Source organism: Danio rerio, chromosome 5 (genome assembly GCF_052040795.2).
Source record: "Danio rerio strain M-AB ecotype USA chromosome 5, GRCz13ab, whole genome shotgun sequence".
Classification (NCBI taxonomy): Eukaryota; Metazoa; Chordata; class Actinopteri; order Cypriniformes; family Danionidae; genus Danio; species Danio rerio.
The window spans coordinates 55,498,267-55,519,316 of record NC_141025.1 but is presented as its reverse complement, the minus strand read 5'-3'; the positions used below and the strand labels follow the sequence as shown (position 1 = coordinate 55,519,316).

The 21,050-nt window shown below is 36.1% G+C and overlaps 2 protein-coding genes across 9 annotated transcripts in view; one reads left to right on the top strand and one right to left on the bottom strand.

The window, feature by feature from the left end:
* The window catches only part of mctp1a (multiple C2 domains, transmembrane 1a), a 257,558-nt gene extending 253,452 nt beyond the window's left edge, over window positions 1–4,106 (top strand). For all 5 annotated transcript variants that reach the window (XM_087254125.1, XM_087254124.1, XM_087254123.1 and 2 more), the window contains one exon: window positions 763–4,106. In XM_087254125.1, the coding sequence (XP_087110251.1) occupies window positions 763–834 (72 nt within the window). In that variant the 3' untranslated portion in view covers window positions 835–4,106. The remainder of the gene's footprint in view (window positions 1–762) is intronic.
* A 5,430-nt stretch (window positions 4,107–9,536) lies between these two features.
* Window positions 9,537–21,050, bottom strand: part of slf1 (SMC5/6 complex localization factor 1) — a 65,508-nt gene continuing 53,994 nt past the window's right edge. For 2 of the 4 annotated variants that reach the window (XM_087254128.1, XM_087254129.1), the window contains exon 19: window positions 9,537–10,327. In XM_087254128.1, the coding sequence (XP_087110254.1) occupies window positions 9,822–10,327 (506 nt within the window). In that variant the 3' untranslated portion in view covers window positions 9,537–9,821. Of the gene's footprint in view, window positions 10,328–14,434; window positions 18,609–19,243; window positions 19,328–21,050 lie in introns of those variants that run through there. The other 2 variants (XR_015491751.1, XR_015491752.1) reach the window with 2 other exon arrangements.

Sequence of the window (21,050 nt, the reverse complement as noted above, 5' to 3'; positions counted from 1 at the left end):
TGTCTTTGGAGCGCCCGGAGAAAACCTGTGCCAACATGGGGAGAACATGCAAATTTCACACAGAAATGCCAACTGATCCAGCCGGGATCTGAACTAGCAACCTACTTGCTGTGAGGCAGCAGTGCTATCCACTGAGCCACCGTGTAGCCCCAGCTTGATCATTCACTAAAGACAATTCTCACTTTCTGACAATCCTTGGTCAAGTCCTGATTATCTTGATAGTCCTCCACATTACATGAGTGTTTTTTTTTTTTGTAATATAAAGTGTGTTAAGATCTCTGTTCTGCTTCAGTTTATGATAAGAAATCCCATCATATTGGAGGACCTCTGACAGTATGTGCTGTAGATTGTCATGTGGGCTGTAGCCAAATTGCAGACAGAAGACATAACTAACAACCACAGTCATGTTTGTTTGTGGTAGACTGACAGACAGAGATTATGAGGATTTCCTGTTTTCACAGTCAGAACTCCGGGTGATAGTGAATGGAGATTGTTAGTGTTTGTTGTTCCATCTCCTTCAGTAGTAGTTGGCAATGCCACTTAGTAACGAAGCACAAAGTTTGTGTACATACAGTATACTTCTCTAGTCCTGTAGTCCACCATTGTTTTCAAGTACATATCTGTAACCTGTTAATACTAAATGCAAGAGCATGACGTCACCATGGTGACATCTTTTCAATTTTATAAACTTGTACTACTGTTTTTGAAAGCCCCAAACTCCCGCCAACCTGACCACCAATGTTTGCTTGTGTATTTCAACAGATGCAGTACCGAGAGCTGAAAGTGGACCCCTGTCACAGCCCAAACAAAAGAAAGAAAAATAACCCAGGATAGTTGTCCTCCTCTGACACTCTCCTAGGGCCAAGGAGAAGAAGAGGACTGACTCTTTCTGTCCTTCTCCCTCTCTCTTCTCCTCTCTCCATGGCAGGAAGAGTTAAAAAGTTTGGTCAAAACGGGAAAATGGGACCATTGTTAATTACCATCCGTCCGTTTTTGGGTTTATTTTTGTGCCGAGGAGAGCGGCAAAAGCTCTTGACCCCTTTTAGAGTCAAACAGTCTGGGTTATTTGTCAGCCCTTCCCACTAGCCAGACAGCTCTAAAAGCCAAGGTGTCCTTCTACGGCAGCAACGGGAGCCGCTCTTACCACAAATAGCAGGATCAGCTGATAATACGCCCACCTGTGCCGACACACCTCGCCTCTACAGAAAGCAAAACCACGCTGGTTAAGCTGCAGTTTGCACCCTATAATTTGCTAGGCGCAGTAACTGCCATATCTAAAGCTATCCACGGCAGTTATCAGAGTCGACAGCTGAGCCCTTTACACTCCGATTTATGGCTGGAACTAAAGTGCTCGTAGAAATGACTGTGCCGGCAAGGCTTGTGATATCTTTGCGTCGTTTTGATGTTCTTTTAATAGTATGAATGATGCATGCTGGGATTGTTTCTTGTAGGCCTTCTCCAACCAATAGTAGCCATGGCAGAGTCAATATCATCAAAGCGCATCTCCTCACTGCTTTTCTTACTAAGAGTTTTTATTCTTGTTTGTAGTCCAAATATAAACAAAAAAATTAAAACATGTCAAGTAATCGGTTATGTAAAATAATTTTATTTCAAACCAAAAACACTATTATTTTACTTATCTCATTGGCAGATTATTCTTTGGGATACAACGACATGGTATTTTGTGACCGATAGGATTACTTGGTTCATTGCCGATGTAATTCAATAAATAAACAGTGTTGGGGAAGGTTCATTTTGAAAGTAATGCATTACAATTACGTTTTTTTCCATTAGTATTAAGACATGCTCTATAGGTGAAATGGGTAAGCTCAATTGTCTGTAGTGTATGTCCTGGTCCTACAGGTTAGGGGTTGAGCGTTGGGCTAATGACACACCTCATAAAAATTCGATGTTACAAAACACCAACATGGTGGGGCTAAATATCAACTTCCATATAAACGGCCCTGGAAGTAAGTAATTAGACAAAGTACAAAAGTAGCTAACACGTTGCAACAAATAAATTTTTTTAATTGTCTAAATATTCAATGATTAAATATTTGAATTGATATTTGGGCTACAGACTAGACAAAAACTTTAAGAAAATATCGTTTTTTGTCGTGCTTACATCATTCTTTGAGATATCAGCCTAATTTTGTTTTTAAACTGATAACGGTAATATAACCATATAATAAAGCCAATATATTGTCCATCTCTAATTTTTATTTTCATTTTTAAGGGAACAGAAACTTAATTTTGGCATTATTTCTGAAAATAGATCAATATATATATATATATTTACTTGTCGAGAAACTCTTGTTTCAATACTTTATTTTAATATTTGGGCTATAAACAAGACAAAAACTTAAGAAAATAAGCTTTTTTGCCATGCTTACATCATCCTTTAAGATATCAGCCTAATTAACTAACGATAACATTAGAAACAACATTTATTGGCCGATAAATTGTTCATATCAAATTATTTTTGCTTGTTTTAAGGAAAACTCACTTTTTTTTTACATTCTTTCTGAAAAAAAAAAACAAATCAATATTTTGTGCTTACATCATCCTTCGAGATATCAGATGACATTAAGAACAGCATTTATCAACCAATATCGATATATAGCCACCAATATATCGTCCATCTCTAACTATTTTGCTTATTTTAAGGAAAACTCACTTAATTTTTTACATTATTTCTGAAAACAAATCAATATTTTTGCTTATGTCATCCTTCGAGATATCAGTCTAATTTTGTTATCGGACTGATAACGATAACATTAAAAGCAGAATTTATCAGCTGATATTGACATATAGTCACCAATATATCGTCCATATCTAATTATTTTGCTTGTTTTAAGGAAAACTCACTTAATTTTTACATTTTTTCTGAAAACAAATCAATATTTTGTGCTTACGTCATCCTTCGAGATACCATCTAATTTTGTTATCGGACTGATAAAAATAACATTAAAAACAGTATTTATTGGCCGATATCGATATATAGTCACCGATATATCATCCATCTCTAACTATTTTGCTTGTTTTAAGAAAAACTCACTTAATTTTTTTAAATTATTTTTGAAAACAAATCAACCCTTTGCGCTTATTCTGCCGATATCACTATATAGCCAACAATATATCGTCAATCTCTACAAAATCTGCCATGCTTACGTCATCCTTTGTCCCATAATGCCACATAGTGCCATCTAGCTAATAAAGTTGTCTGTTTGGGTCTTCAAGCACCATTTTGTTTGGAAAGCAACTTCCTCTGTAGTGTTCCCCTACCGTCCACTCGACCTTCTGCACCCGCTGAAAATTTTGATCTTTAACTCCCAAAGCCACCTGTTTTACAGGAGCCAAATCTTTCGAGAAATCCCAGTCTTGAAGGGCAAATTTCTGTGCGTGTTTTCATTGCTGTGGATTTCCTGCTTGACAAGAAGTCGATAGCATGTGACAGGCTCTTTTAGGGTCTCATGGGGGCACTGTAGGGCAGAGGTCGACTGACGCCGCCGTGGAGGAAAAAGGAGGACGCGGGTTGCTTTTTAGGAGCTCTTCCTGTTATTTCCTTTCCTTCATGTTTCTGAGGTCACGGATGAGGTGCTTTTGAGGAACTTTGGAGTAAGGAGCGATGAAAGATCACAGCGCAGGATACATCAGAAAAGTTTGTCCCTTCACTCCCTACAGACTTCTCATTTGCCATATCGCATCTGTCATATGGAAAAAGCATTGATTTGGTGGAGGGAATTCCATTACAAAGACAACACAATCCCCGCTGAGCAGGACACGGATGGCAATTCAGCGTTATATATTTACCAAAAAAAAAAATTGAACAGCAGAAAGGATAGTTTTCTAAGCCTGAATGTGTTTCTGTGTACTGTGTGTTGATTTTTAAGTTGTTCCGTGGGTTTGTTTATCGAATGGTTTTTGCATCCCAAAAGTTTTTTTTTTTTTTTTGTAAAAGTGCACATGCTGTGTTTGCAAGGAAACCAAAGTGGATTTTTTTGTGTGTGTGTAAATAATATAGATATCTATATATGAGAGATAACTATGTAGAATGTAACGTCCATTCATTGGAAAGAATTAAAGGCACTTTCGTTTATACTAGATTTTTAAACTATTTATTTGAGACAAACCTTACCTTTTTTTGTAAATAATCTTATTGTAAAAAAAAAAAGAAAAATATAAAAACAAAGAATATATGTGGTCAGATGTTGATGAAATTGTAATGTGTGTGATATGTTTGTGTGTCATTTAAAAAAAAACCTGTTGCCTGTGATGTCATACTGCTCACTGTGACTGCCTGAAACACAGTTGGCAGAATTGTGACAGTTTCAACTAAGTGATAGACTATGAATAACTCGAATCATTTATGTCTATTGCTTTTGAAGATGTTTTGTTTAATTTTTTTTATATTATTGCTTGCTTTCATCAATAAAAATCAATTCTTAAAGCATGTAAACAAGGTTGTAAAAAATGTAGTATTATTTATGATTAATAATATTAGTAGTATTATTTATATTTAATATATTATATATTAAATATTTGAAATATCATATTGAAATATTAGAATTTTAAAGTTAGTGTTGGTTTTGTTATTATTTCTGTAGATCAAAAGTAACTCCAATAATATGGTCGTTGACAAGTTGACTAATTCATTCATTTAAGAAGTAAAACTTCTATAATGTATACATTCATTCCACACAGGCTTATATATTTCAAGTGTTTATTTCTTTTCATTTTGATGACAACTAATAAAAACCAAAATTCAGTACCTCACAAAATTAGAATATTGTGAAATAATCAGCTAATAAACTCAAAACACCTTTAAATGCCTGCAAAGGCCTTTAAATGGTTTCTCAGCTTAGTTCTGTATCATGGGGATGACAGCTGATTAGACAGTTGTCCAAAAGACGACCATTGACACCTTGCAAAAGGAGGGCAAGACACAAAGCTCATTGCAAAAGAGGCTGGTTTTCACAGAGCTCTCATGTAGAAAAAAAAGTTTACAAGCAATAGCGATAACTGATGACAAAACCCATTCAAAAATCTGGGAAAGGTTCACAAAGAGTGGACTGCAGCTGGAGTCAGTGCTTCAAGAACCACTACACACATGTATGCAAGATGTGTTTCAGCTGTTGCATTCCTTGTCAAGCCTCTCTTGAACAACAGACAGCGTCAGAAGCATCTTGTCTGGGCTAAAGACTGGACTGCTGGTGAGTGCTCCAAATTTATGTTCTCTGATGAAAGAAAACTTTGCCTTTGCTTTAAAAATCAGGGTCCCGGAGTCTGGAGGAGGATATATATATATATGCAGCATCATTTTAAAGACAAAACAGCTGTTTATTATTAAAATATGATTGAACATTTACTGAAAGCATGCACCTGTTATTGGTAAATCTAGAAAATTTACAATAACTTAGAAAGTTTTTACACTACACACACACACACACACACACACACATGCACGCAAGAAGAGTAAGAAGAAGACACGCTGACAAAACATTGCTGTCACTCTGATACAACTTTTATTTGTGAAAAAAATTACAAAGAACTGCAGTGTTTGTGTGTTTTGTTGTGTCTGAGATCATTAGTCTTACCAAAATGTGTACATTCCATACAAGCTGGAACTGATCGGTCAATTCTTGTAATGTGACGGCAGGATACATTCAACTATTTGGTCTGGAAGCAAGCCACGCACCTCTAGAAACCATAAACTTGTGGGAACCCCAGAAAAGACACAATATCCGAACAGCCCCTTAAAGGCTGTCATCATTTGTATTCTCTATCAGTTGATCTTCTTCCACAGCCATGGTGGATTCACCTGTATTGTTGACAAATTCCTTTGCAGTTCATGGGTCCTTCACTGGGCCTTTCCTAGCAAAGAAACTTTACAAAGACGTCTGTTTTTTTTTTACTGATTTTGCTGCTTGTGGGTTAAATCTGGGCCCTCAAGTGACCAAAATTTTACCAAGCTTTTAGTCATTTTTCAAAATAAAAGACCTTTTAAAATAAAAGATCGTTCAGATTCTGATAATACATAAAACCGAAATAATTAATGATTTCTTGTTAGGCCTGGTACCAATTGATCCAGCCCGGTGGTTGAGGACAACTGCCCAGGACCATTGCTGTAAATGAAGGATGAGGGAGCTCTCAGATTTCATACAGTGGTCTCAAACTCAACTCCACAGCTCTACATACTTTAGCTCCAATAGTCTGTTACAATCTTGCACACCTTGGTCAACAGTTGGATCAACTGTGTTTGGTTTGGGTTGGAGCAAAACTATGCAGTGCTGCAGCCCTCCAGGAATTCAGTTTGAGACCTTTGATCTAAAACAGGGGTGTTCAATTCCAAACCCCAATCAGACACAACTAGGATAGCTAGCTCTTACTAGGCCTTATTGAAGATTTATTGCAGGTATTGCTGGAGCCATCTTAACTTGCATACCAATGAATACAAGAGTACTTTAAAAAGAGAAGTGTTTGCATACTGAACGCACAAGGTCTCTCCCCTATGGATGTTAGTGGTGGGTCTTTTGTAGACAAACACACAGGTGTGTACAAGCTGTTCATCTTTCCCACACAAGAGTTCATTCATTTCTTCCGTCTTCAGCAGAGTGCTGTTATATTTCAAGGCTTTCAACAAGAGCCAAGTTTCCTTGGCGAACAGCTCACAATGTAGGCGCTCTTCACACACACTCTCAGACTGTGTGTTCCTCCACAGGGGTCAAAGGGGCTCCCCTGTGCTCTCAGCCTCTGTGCCCCCCAATCATTTGTTAGTCTGGCTGTTTCTTCGCTGTCTGATCCCTGCTGTTTTTCAATATGACACCGTAGCATCACACGGCGTGATCCAGTACAAACGGCCGCGCTGCCAGACGCTAATAATCATAGCCGTGCTCAAAGCAAGAACACTTGAGCTTGTTATTTATTAACCTCGGCATCCTCCATCGCTCTTGGCCTGTCAGACTCAGACCATCCGAAGCTTCTTGGGTTCTAATCTCAAACCTGGCCATGATGATCCCTCCTCACCTCCGGCTCGGATTGTAGTTGAAAAGGGCACGATCAGGAAGCGCCTCATTCTTCATGGAGGTCTCGGGTAGATTTCTTGCTTTTGTACTGGAATCGGTCATTTAGAAGGGATTGATTATTAACACCACATGGCACACATATGAGTTTCCTCCATCATCTGGGATCAGAGGACTGCGAGATGTCTTACAGAGATTCAACTACAGTTTGTTGGTTAGGGGGCTTGTTTTCTTTAGTTAAACATAAAAGATGCTTTTTTTTTTTTTGCTGAAATTGTGATTTTTGGTGATTACTAAAATGCATGTCAGTTGCTATGCTCTTTGAGAGTAATAAAATAAACATAATAAGAATAATAATAATGATACATATATAACTTTAAATTATATATTTTTTATACCTTCACTAGTTTTTCTTTCACATTTTACAGAAATGTACCTTGTATATGCCCCTTAATAACTCTTAAAAACATGAGAGCAATTTATCCTCCTTGTTGGACAATTATCTTTATGTAGTGTTATAGTATCTTCATATTTATATTTTATGATATTATGAACAATATGCAGGGCCGGAGTGGGACTCTTTTTCAGCCCTGGAGTTTCAAGCCTCAGACTGGCATACGTCAGTTCACGACTGACTATATTAAAATAAGGTCATTTCCAATTCAGTTTCTAATTACACTATCCCGTCTTTTTTTGAGAAAACAGCTGCTTTTGAACTTTAAATGTTCAACAACCCTAACAGTATTATATGTCTTAACAATAAAAATGAAAAAAATATAACATACTCAGACAAGGATCAAACCCATGTCAGCAGCATCGTAATCTAACGTGCTAACCACTGGACCACAACAGTTGTTTAATAAGAAAAGACTCATCTGAGTAATATCACCATTGACCTGCAGGCTGGTTATATCTAAAAAGAGCAGAGCTGCGGTAAAATAATGAATAAGAAGACTGTGGTCAAGTAAATAAATTAATTAATTTAAAAAGTGTGACTGCTGAGAGCAACAGATTCTGTAGCTAGGGACACCGGCCCTTGCAGCCAAAAAATGGACCGGCCCACCGGGAATTCTCCCGGTCCTCCGGATTAGCCAATCCGGGCCTGACAATATGAATAATATATATTTGTATATTATATTTATATTATAATAATATCTTGTTTTTAAGACTTGTTGGACATTTTTAATAAATAGGGGGAAGGGAGGTCACACCACAGGACAACAAAACTTATAGTGTGTCATTTAACAAGGTAAATTCTTTCCTTATACACCAAGAAAATATATGATCACAACAACTTACGTTACTATTACTTATTTTTAGAAAGTTGACCAGATTTCAACTTAATTTTTTAAAGTTAAAAAAATTACTTAGTAAGTTATACTAGGTCATTTGATGCAATTTATAGCTGATGTAATTCTGTGTTTACGCCAGATATATATCTTTGGTGTGGTATTTTAAGTTTAATCAAATTATTTTTAATGAAAGTTATTTTAATTTATGCTGGGCTCACACCAAACATGGAATTAAGTATGTACGTTTGGTGTGAACCCAGAATAAACTGAAATTACTTTTATTAAAACTAATTTAATTGAATTAAGAAAGCAACAAATTCATAACACAGTACTTGATAGCAGCCAGATGTTTGGTTTCTGGGTAGTTAGAGTATGTAATTTGACAGAGGACCAGTGGATGTAGAATTTCTGGATGAACTGATTAAGTTGTGGAATGCAACAAGACCTTGAGGTGCCTACTGCATCACGCCAATGGGAGCCAGTTTTTACAAATTATTAAATCTATTTACCATATCCTTATTTATTATCACGTGACCACACTTTTTAGAACTGAATTTAGAAATAGTTTTGAAACTAATCTTTGCGCTTAACAAACAAAAATATGTAGGCTAATGGATGTCCAGTGGAGTGCGTACAACACCATTTCCTTTTCCACAAAAGTAAAGAAGTAAAAGTAAAGAGGCTGAATAAAGGAGGCTCATTCTTTATCCTCGTGCTGCAGATGGTCTGTTTAACTGTTTTCTCGCTAGTGAAGCGTTCAGTTTTTCCACTTACAAAGTCCGCCATGTAATAAGCAAATGCGCCATGGTGCAACGCAACTGACTGTGAAAGGGAATGTGAGATGAGACTCTGACTAATTTAATGCACGTTATGCCCAAAACACACTCAGAACTCATTAAGAAAATAAGTACAACCCTGTTAGACCATGCGCCAGGGCGCAAAGCTTAATTTTCTCTCCTTAAAATAGCAAAAGTAGATTTGGACATTCCCTTGCTTTTGCGCTTTAGACTTTGCGCCTAGATAGTTAAAATAGAGCCCCTCATTTGTGTTAAAAAGGTTGAAAAAAAAATCTATCAAATCACCTAACCAAACAATAAACAAATCAACCACCCAACCAACCAATCAAACAACTGATGAAAATTATGTCCGAATACATCACTCTATCAAATTTCTTGATAGAATGTCTAAAGATTGACTCGAAATATCACTACAATAGTTCAACTTTATTACAAATGAGCTTTATTTTTATTTTACTTAATTTTTATTTGAATTCCAAATATGAAAAATCATCAGAACAACTGCAAGAGAATAACGGTTTATAAAAATATACAATTGCATAATTATGTAACAAAAAATATACATCTTTTTTTAAATACAAAAAACATACATAATTATTTCCACTTTAAATGTTAACAACCAGTCAGCAACAACAAAAACTTAAGTGTTACACAGTATAACCCAGATTAACAGTAGGCCAATTTCTTCTTGATGATCTGCAGAGAATCTTCTAGAAGGAATCAGAATCAGACTGTCCGGCGATCAGTGCCGCTCCCTCTGCCTGCAGGTCTTCCAGCAGCTGCACAAACAGGCTGGTCTGATCCCCCTGACAGCGTCTCAGAGCAGGGCTCACCTTGGACATGTATTGCTCCAAACTTAACATAGTTCTCAAGTCCTCGGCCAGGGTCACCGCACGTGAATCCCCCCAGGTGGAGGCCAGTGCACCGGGACGCAGATGGATAAGCAAGCGGCACACATCCGGACTCAAGTCCAGAGGCGTGAGGGGGGTTTTGTAAGTAGATATGTACTGCTCATGAGTGTAGGTGAGGAACAAGCAGGCGAGCACCCATGAGCAGCACTCGATCAAAGGGAGATCCCGCACCTCCAGGCAGGAAGACTCCAGAAATTTGTCTCGTTCTTCTGCACAGTGGAGGAGCTCCTCACGGAGAGCCCCTACAGGGACCAGGTCCAGAGGGGTGAGACCGTCATTGTTACGTAACTTCAGTAAAGGTGAGCCTGGACAGAAAAGAGAAACTATTAGAAAGGTCATGTTTGACAGCATAACATTGGCTTGGAATGTGATTGAGAATCTTGGAGGTTTTAATTTGAAATGTTACTATAACCAATGTTTCTCAACCATATTCCTGGAATATCACCAGCTCTGCACATATTCCATGTCTCCTTAACCAAACACATTTGATTCAGATCATCAGCTCATTAGCAGAGACTGACAGAGCTGTAACGGGTGTCACAGATAAATGAGACATCTAAAAGATGCAGTGTTAGTGGTCTTCCAGGAATATGGTTGAGAAACACTGATTTAGTTTACACTCTTACTTTCCTTCATCTAAGTCACAGGTGTCAAACTCAGTTCCAAAAGGGCCGCAGCTCTGCACAGTTTAGTTCCAACCCTAATTAAATACAACTGATCAAACTAATTGAGTCCTTCAGGCTTGTTTGAAACCTACAGGTAGGTGTGTTGGAGCAGGGTTGGAACTAAACTGTGCAGGGCTTTGGCCCTCCAGGAATTGAGTTTGACACCCCTGATCTAAGTCAATGATTTATCAGAAGTCGCCACAGCGGAATGAACCTTCAACTACCCTGGCATGTGTTTTACACACATATTCATTCACCCAGGGCAATTTAGTTTCTCCAATTTACCTACACCGCATGTGTTTGACCATTCGTTTAAACATGCAAATGCAATCGATTAAGCATCGATATCACAATGTCTGATTCTGCAATACTACCAGGGGCGCCCCCAAGAGGTGTGGAGCCCCTGTGTAGACTCTGGCCACTCCTGTGGCCACCCCAATATGATTTTGCTGTAGATAGATGCTGTAAAATTTAAATGTACTTGTGTAAATTCACAATATTTTATTAAATAAATAGCAGCCGCTAAATTATTGTGGATTGATTGGTGCCACTGATGTAGTTGATTCACTGCCCCTTCCCTCCCAGATCGCCATTAACAGCTCACACACACACTTTCAATAGACAGCAATGACAATGTAATATTTAACTTAAGGTACATTAATAGAAGAAGCTGTATTAATTTTATTGTGGCTTAAAAATGAATAAAGATAAATTGTATGATTAGAGTCTGTATGGTGAGTGTATGTATATAGTAATGCCTTTTATTCATTTGTTTTATTAATTAATCTTTACTAATTTTAGACATGGCATACACCGTATGCTGTGCAATAAAAATAAGTGAAAAATAACAGAGACATTTTTTATATACGTGAAAAGTTTTTTAAACTAAATATTCTTTTTTTATTTTAGTGTATTTATAGATTTTTTAGGAATTAATTGTGATATTTCAAGATTAATTAATGAAATTAAAACCACATTATTTAATTTACCAAAAACAAAAACATAACATTACACTGAATTCATACATTTTTTTGAGTGTGCCACCCCAATATTTGGTGCGGCCTCTTCTGGCCACCCCTAGGAAAGTTTTCTGGGGGCACGACTGCATGTAACTGTAAGATTTCAAGCTAATTTAAACTATTTGGGCACTGGAAATGATAAAATGTGTAGCTTTAACAAAGAATACATGCATTTAATTATTTCTATAAGAAGACCATAGTAGTCAACATTTAAAGTGAATCACAAAAGTTTTTCAAAATTGTCCTGAGACAACAATGGATGTTGTTGAATAGTTTTAAGACAACTTTGATGAAAGGTTTCTGTGTTATTTTACATTTAATTGTTAGACTCTCCAGAAACCCATGAAGCACTGTTTATTTAAATTTATTTAAATATACTTTATATTTTTTGTATCTTTATTCTAGTAATATGTTTATTATATTTTATGCAGATTCACTGGCCTACAAATGCATCACAATCAATATAAAACATTTAAAAAGTTTTTGGTCATATTGTAAAATTCTATTCATATTTCATGAAGAAAATATCACAATTAAGTCAGTTTTTTTTCAATGTCGTGCAGCCCTAATTGATCCATGATAAATAAAGCTGTTTAATCATGTTAAAGGTACACTTCATTCCAAATATTTTATTTACTCACTATTTACTCATACTCAAGAGGTTCTATGTCTATGGATCTTATCTATAGAAATCAAAACATCTTAATTTTTGTTATACATAACTGAGCTGGTTTTTTTTCCTTCACTTTCATCAATTGGTGAAGTTTTGCTCCATTTCACTGTCTTGCTTGGTTTGGTACTTGTGGAGCTGCACATTGATGGATTTGCTTTTTAGTGTTTGGACTTTCAGCAGTGAAATAGAAACCACACTGAACTGAACCAAACTGAACAACTCTGAAAACTAGACTGACACAGTTTCAATTTAATAAAACTTCTATGTTAAGCTGCTTTGACACAATCTACATTGGAAAAGTACTATAGAAAAAACATGAATTTAATTAAATACACAGCAGAAAAAGGAAATAAAACAGGTTTGTAAGAAGTAAAGGGTGAATCAATTATGACAGAATTTTCAGTTTTGGGTGAACAATTCCTTGAAATCACACGAGGAACACATGAAATTTTCTTATGGAACATTTAAAAAAAAAAAAAAAAAACAGAACTTGAATTAATATTACTAACATGTTTCTACCATGATTTAGCATTTTGCTTTAATAAAACTTAGCACAGTTGTTAGCATACACCTTAAAAAAATTATGATTTTAGTAATAAAAAAAAATAAATAAATAAACAAGTAGTTTAGTATTAAAACCATCAAAAGCAAGAAGCAAAACCACCAATTCAACATGGTTTTGCAAAACACACCATGGTTTTTGTAGTAAAACTGTGATTATACAAATGCTAATCAATACTAAATACATAGTTAAAAACATGGTTAGTACTCATTTGCTATAATAAAGCCATATTTTATTTTTATTGGAGAGTAATTTACCACACGCACATTTAACACTGTTGGAAATTCGAATTGAAGATGAAGATTGTTATTACGATGCTTGCTTAGATGATTTTCTAATGACGTCAAACTTGTCTTCTTTGGTAGTTTAAGGGGAGTTTAGTACAATAGCTAAACATCAGCTCTAGAGTGCTTAACTAGATGATAACCCTCTGAGTGTCTTTGTGTCTCTCCAGGTGTGAATTAATAATGACAATTGTCAATCCCATGCATACAGTATGCTGACCCAAAACAGACTTTACAAAATGTAAATCATTGTAATGTTTTCTTTAAATAAGAGAATAGAATAACTTTCACATATTTGTGAAAAAAAGATTTTATCCTACAAGAATAGTTACTCAAAAGTCTTATTCAGGCCCATTCAGTGTGGTTGCAGTGTCCATTTTTACAGCACATTTTGATGTTTTTTGGCAAAAACTCAATTTAGTTTTAGTAATATTTTTACCTTCTAAATCATTCATTCATTTATTTTCTTTTCGGCTTAGTTCCTTTATTAATCCCGGGGACAGCAGAACACAGCGGAATGAACCGCCAACTTATCCAGCACGTTTTTACGCAGCGGATGCCCTTCCAGCCGCAACCCATCTCTGGGAATCATCTTCTAAATCATTTTAATTTTAGTCTAGTTATAGTTGACACAATTTTATAAAGTTTTAGTCGACTAAAATATCTTGGGTTTAATTTAAGTGTAATTTAATTAAATATAGTACACATTCGTTTATACAAAATATTCTAACTAAAAAATAAACAGTCTAGTTAAAATATGGAATATAGCTTCACCATTGAAGACCACAAACTGTAATGACATATGAATGGCGAATGATAATGTGTTATCTTGTAAAATGTGCACTCAGTCCCATGGCTTTGTTTACTCCCATAGAGGAATTCTAAAGCGAAGATGTATGTAAAAAATAATGTGCACTTCAAGATATAATCACATCGCTGAATGATGTCCTGAATGAAGCAATTTTTGTTTTGTGGTACAGTTACACTGTAAAGGGCTGTTGTCATGACGATTGGCACAGACGATGGCTGATGATGTAATCGCATGTGTGTGCATCATGTATCACACAATAAGATAAATTCTGATTGGATGTTTATTTAAAACATCCCAAAATCACATTCTTGTCTCATTTTTATTAGACAATGAAAATGTCAGTATATTTTTATTATAGTTGTCACCATCCTCATTTAATTTTTTTTTTTTTTTGTTTTCGTCTAGTTTTTGGCGGTAGAAACTTTTTCATCACGAAAACTATGACTTTTTCATTAACAATTATTTCAGCTACTTTTTTCTCTAAAACCTACTAATATAATTTTTTTTTTCTAAAAAACACATGCATGTACATTAATATTTCTCACATATTACTGTAGCAAAGTTTGTGCTAAATACAAAAAAAAAAAAAATCATGTTGGCCAATATTACGTAATAAGCACAAACATCAGACATGTCAAAACATCTTAGGTGCCCCAAAAAGGTTAAAAGTAAAAAACAAACAAACTAAAAAAACAATATTGTATTTTAAAAAACTAAATCTAAGAAAACACAAATATCTAAGACTGGTTTAATCTGTTCTTTTTCAGGGCTAGTATTGAACACTACCTTTTGGCGAATGTACAATGTTTAGGCGATTTACGTCAAATCAGCACATTTAGCAGTGGGTAAAGTCAACACCAAACTGAGTCATCGTTATTGTTCAAAGTGAAAATCCAATCAGCTCAGTTGTTTTAGTTTATTAAAAACACAGTCAGTCACTCTGAGTAATTCAAACCAGGATTTTATCACATAAAGCTAGACAAATAAACAACTGAGCTCTGTGAGGAGGAGGAGGAGAAAGAGATATTTTCCTAGCACCATTAGTCTAATAATGAGCCACAGGCTAGCATCACAAAAAACTTATGCCTACAAAATTAACAAACTCACATTATAGTCAAAATAACATCTTGTAATGGTAAAAAGGATCCACATTGGTTTAAATTTAAAAGTTTTGTTTAGTAAAATCAAGTATTTTCACCATATCTTTCAAAAACAATCGAATACATATAACAAAACACCTTAAGCAAGAGCATGCACTGACTAAAATGCACTCTGGTACTACACTGATTCATGGTTATCCTATTATTTGCCCATGTTCGTGTGTAGGGTTGGCTACAAACTACTAAATTAAACTAAAAGTTAAAAAATCTTGAACCATAGGTTTAGAGGGACAGCAAACATGTATATTAAAATCCACAAACAATTAATAGCCTATAATGTTTTGGCAAAACCTCAGCCAAAAAGTCAAAAAAATTCTTTATAAAGTTTTTGTTATATTTTGGAGGGCAAAACCAGTGCACAAAACATAGAGTTCAAAACTTAAATAGGCGTATGACGACAACTGAATAAAAAAAAAAAATGGCACAACTCCACCACCACGTCCGGTAGACCTCAAAGAATTAAAAAATATACAGTCTAGCGGTAAAACTTCTGAAAATGACCACCAACAAACATCCAGGTTTTAGTCACATGGAGGAAATCCAGATTGTTTGTGGTAAAAAAAAAAAAAAGTCATTCAGAATAAAAGTCTTGTTAGCTAGCAATCTAGCATTTACAAGGGATATTCTGACTGGTCCAGAATTTTTAGGCATTGACAGTTGCTGGTTCAGTATCCGAAGGCAACAGGTATTTACTCTACCTTTACGAAGACGGGGAAAGAGGAGACGATAAAACTGGAGTTATTCATCAGAGTTAATAACTGGTACCAAACAGGTATATGCAGGATCCAACGTGCATTGACAAACAAATCAACTGTGATTCATATGGTACTCAGCCATTAGTCCACGAACATCCGCGTCTGGAAAATTTGCAAAACATGACTTCAGTTTAACCAACAGGACACGATGATTTCTCTGATGCCTCTACCGCTTCCTTTTCCCACAGGACCACAGAGTTTGGCGAATAAAAGCAGGTAATTGCGGTGAAAATAGAAAAGGAGGTATAGTTTTTTGTTCACCCCAGCTGTTGATCGCGCTATTTTCCATGACATATCTAATATTAATAAGTGTTTGGCGATTGTAAACCAAAAAAGTAAGTATTTTTTAAAATGATGAACAAAACAACATAAATAAAAACAAAACTGGAGGGAGCCACACTGGCGCCACCATGCCTAATCAAGAGGAATTCTCATTCATGCTATTTTAAATGTACAATAATACCTACATGGAGATTTTAAAGCATAACATGAAACATGTCTCCTAAACAAGATATTTTTCAATGCTTTCTGTTAGTCTGGGTTCAATAATTCACTGCCACTGCTGAAATGGATGCCTTTCGAAAAGGCATATAAAAAGAAAGAATGAACGAATACACAAAAATCTTCAGCAAACTCGTTTCTTTCCATATGAACTATTCACGCCAACATATTTTTTCTCAGCATCAATACATTCATTCTTCTCCACAGAATTTGTTGATGTCCGTGTGTATTAAATGGCTTTTTTCATCGTCTGTGACTGGAGTTGAAGTGGCTTTAGTGTGGCTGAAGGTAAAGCCCATGCACACTCGCTCTTGGCTTAGCAAACGGCAGCCGTGTCAAGTGCACTCTTTGTTTGCATTTAGATCTCCCTATTTCTATGGCAAACTGCTCTTGATGACACTTGACTCTTAAACCCCTTTGCTAATGTGGCAGCCGTTCTGCTAAAGCTCAGACAACTCTGCACCTCTCTTAAAAGCTTTGCCGTGCTTTCCGCTCGCTGTTGATACTCAGATGAAATCCCACTATCAAAAGGCAGGATCATTATGTGCACAAGTGCAAGAAAAAAAGGAATAAAATGCTGCTTTATATTACAGATTTGGCAAAGACGGGGGCACGGAAAAATCTCCTTGCCTCTGCAATCTTATACGTCTTTTGAATTTCAATCCATTTCAAAGAAATAATTGATGACGGCTCATTGAATTATTAGCAAATAATGTGCATTATTAACCCTCCTGTTGAGCTATGGGTCAAATATTAACCGTGCACCATTTTAACAGCTGGAAAAAATCTGAAAATTACCTTTATATAAAATGACCCAAACATAAGAAGAAAAAAAGAAATCACATTCTATTTTTATATTTTCAGGAAGGCTGTACACATATAAGCCTGGTTTATAGTTCTGCGTCGAGTGATTAGCATTATCCACGGCGCATGCCTTGCACGTCGCCGTGAATTTTACTTCTGCATGCTGTTTGTGTTGCTCTGCAATAACAATTCCGAAACACTAACTGGAAGTAACAATTTTATGTTCCTTTTTGTCGAGTTTCTTCGCTAGTGTTTTTGTTTTTTCTGAATGCTACCTTAATTGTACAAGTGGCTCAATCTTGCTCATTTTGAGGTAGAAACCAGGGGACGTGCAACAACTTTAATCATAAGGTAAACACTAAACAAAACTTTCCATCTGGAGCTTCTTCACAGGACTCGATGCTTGTAAACATTCGCTCCAACAGGTTTGTGTGGCTCTCGGTCCAACCCACACTCATCAGCGCTACCAAGCCAACCAATCACAAGAGCTTATGCTACGTGTCGTTGCGATGTGGTTACATTTTTTAATAGGCACGCGTCTCTGTCGGTGATGACTATGTGACCATGTGAACGTTGCGCAGGACCATACGCGTGCCCTTGACGTAAATGTATAAATAAGCCTTTACTGTTGCCCTTCTGGTAAAGTTCAATCCGCAAGCTTAGATGAGGTTGTTCCTTTATGCAAAACAGATTTCAGGATTGAAAGTAAATTTACCTGCTTCATTTGAAAGGTTTTAGTGGAGGCAGGTTGTTTTTGACCCAAAGGGGCAAATGGTGTATACAGAATTCTAGGATAACAGGAGAATTAATCCAGTACTTTCTAACATTTCAATGTATTTCATTGGATGTAGTCAATAATTCTCCTTCTGCATTGGTACATGAAAAAACATTGTTTAGATCAGTGATTCCCATTTTTTTTTTTAACTCACGTACTACTAAACCAAACATACAGTATGTTGCTCACAGCAATATTTAGATGAACCCGCTATTTGTGGCAGCTTGGTAAACTAATTGAAGTGAGGGGTTCATATTATATCAGCATGGGACAGATTGTTAAAAAATGATGAAGCTTCCCCTCTCCAAAGCAACACTTGTATTGCATTTGAGCAAATACAGTACAAATGTGACCTTGTTGATTGTAACTACTGTATATGGCAATCAAACTACAATTATGAAACTACATATATGTAAATCTTAGACAATGCAACTGACATGCACACTGCGTTCGACTGGACAAAACACTTCTACTAGAATCTTAGGGTGCCACTCACACTATGCTATCCGAACCATTTCCCGGTTCATTTGACAAGTGTGAGTGCTTAGAATCGGGCAGGTGTGGTTCAGTTGCCCGGCTCTGGCCCAGTTGGAAGAGGTATGCCAGAGCACGGTTTGGTTGGGCTTTGAGGCTTGTAGTGTATGCCTGAGGCTAAAACTTTTTTTTGGGACTATTTGATATGGATTTATTAATCATTCTTACTTTTCAATGAACGTGAACTTTCATAGTTTATTAAAGATGCAAATCCCTCGCTGCACTACAGCTACCAATATGTGCAGCATGATGACTTTTATGACAATGTATGAGTGTCAAAAGTTGTGGATCTGTTCCGTATAATATTTGACTTTGTGTAACTGCATCCCAAACGACTAAAATGATATAACTAAAGCAATCTCCACTGCGCTGAGCGATAGTCCTTCTCTTCCTGTTAAACTGAACAGTGGCATTTACGATGACAGAAGCATGCTCAGGTTCTGAAAGTAAAGATGCAGTGTGAGTGCAGGCTATCGGGGGAGATGGGACAACCACACTTCGGCACGGTTCAAGGCAACCGTACCTGGTAAGAGTATGCCCTTAAAACTGTAGAAACAGGCACCTGGGTGTAGCGATTACTTTACTTGCCAGTCCCCTAGTGAAAGGACCATTTTAAAGGAGCCCCATTGATAATTTTAAGTACCTGCAAAGATATTAGTATTTTTATGCTCACAGCACCATTCACCTTTGGAATCTTGCATAGGATATAGGAGTGCAGGTCTATATGTCAGATGAGCATTCAATACAGGCCAAACTGGAGCTCTGGACCCATTGACAAACATGTATACAGTGAAAAAAAATAAAATTGTTAAACCAATCTAGGAAATTGAATAGTAAATGCAAAGTAACAATTCATTATTTATTTCTCGTTATCTAATCATACATCAAAATATAACTAGACATTTTTACAAATCTAACAATGCTATTTCTTGGGATCACTATTTATTTCAATACATTTGTCACGTTTTGGCCATAAAACACTCTTTTTGTGTTGGACTAATAATTGGTCTCATCCCAAGCCCACCTTTGCTAAATCTAAAGAGAGAGAGAGAGATAGATAGATAGATAAATAGATAGAGAGAGAGAGAGAGAGAGAGAGAGAGAGATATTAACTGAAAAAAGAAAGAGAAATAAAAATATTATTATTATTTTTAACTTAAACTTTATTGTTTTTAATAAACATGGTTATCAACAATGGTAATAGCAGAATTCCTCAACATTGACTTGGTACAATGTGTATAGCATGGTTAATGCAATATGAAGCAAAAAAAAAAAAAAAAAAATTATAATATATATATATATATATATATATGTATGTAGAAACAGACAAACACACATATATGAATATATACATATATGCATAAAAAACCTGTAAATAAATATAAAAGAAAATATAAAAAATAAACTATACATAATGTCAGAGTACATAAGTGAAAAAAGTGTCTACTAAAATTATTGTAAAACAGATCAAACAGAAAGAAAGGATAGTTTGTTATCACCTATATCCTGAGACATCTTAATCATTTCTCCTACGTTGTTAAATCGAATCACTTAAGTTTTAATAATGGAGATCAAATTGTCATGTATTCGGTTAAAATGAAGGATTGTTGAAAACTTTGCCCTGTTAATTAAGGCAGTGGACTGTTCTAGACACACAATGTCTATAAAATAGTATAACCATTGCTAAATTGACAGGAGTTAAGGAGAGAACCAGGAACTGATGATTGTTTTCTTTGCAGCTGTTGATCCTGAGAAAAAAGTTTGTTTTTGATTCAAAGTCAGGGTTACTAAAGAATCATCATTCAATAGGAAAAGGCAAGGTTTAATGGATAAAATTATTTTTGCTAATATGAGTTAAACTAACAAATGTAAATGAGTAACAATTACTGGACTGTGTAACCATGACAGTACCATTATTTTTACTTTTTTTATAAGACCTACCTACACCAACAGACTACTCTTGGTATATTTTGGCAAAAAGGCTTGTTTTCGAAATTCCGGGTCAGAGCGATTGCTGAGGTCAAGGAGCTAAAAAGAGAGTAAGTCCATGAGACAGAATTGAGCAGAAGAACAACAAATTTCCTCCTAACGGGTCATCGCCGTGACCCCCCTCCACGGACGAGACCTTGCCCAGAGCTCAGACAAGAACTTCACAGGTTTAAGGTCAGTGTGCACCTCTCTGAATCCTTAACAGATGTATTCAATGCGTACATTTCTGGCTTTAGGGAAAATAGCGCTGCTGTTTGACAGGACCAAAACACAGTCTTCCTTTCGATGCTTACTTTAAGACTATAAAATACAGTGACAATTCAATAAAACTGCAAATGTCTATTCTTTGTTGTAGGGAGAGGCCTTGGACTGCCTCCAGCTTCCCCCTGCTTGATGTTCCACAACTTTGATAAAAATTGGACAGAGAGAAGGCCATGTTTTATGCACGCTTAAATGGCACCCGAGCTGTGAAAAGGTTTGTTTTTTCTGCGGTAAG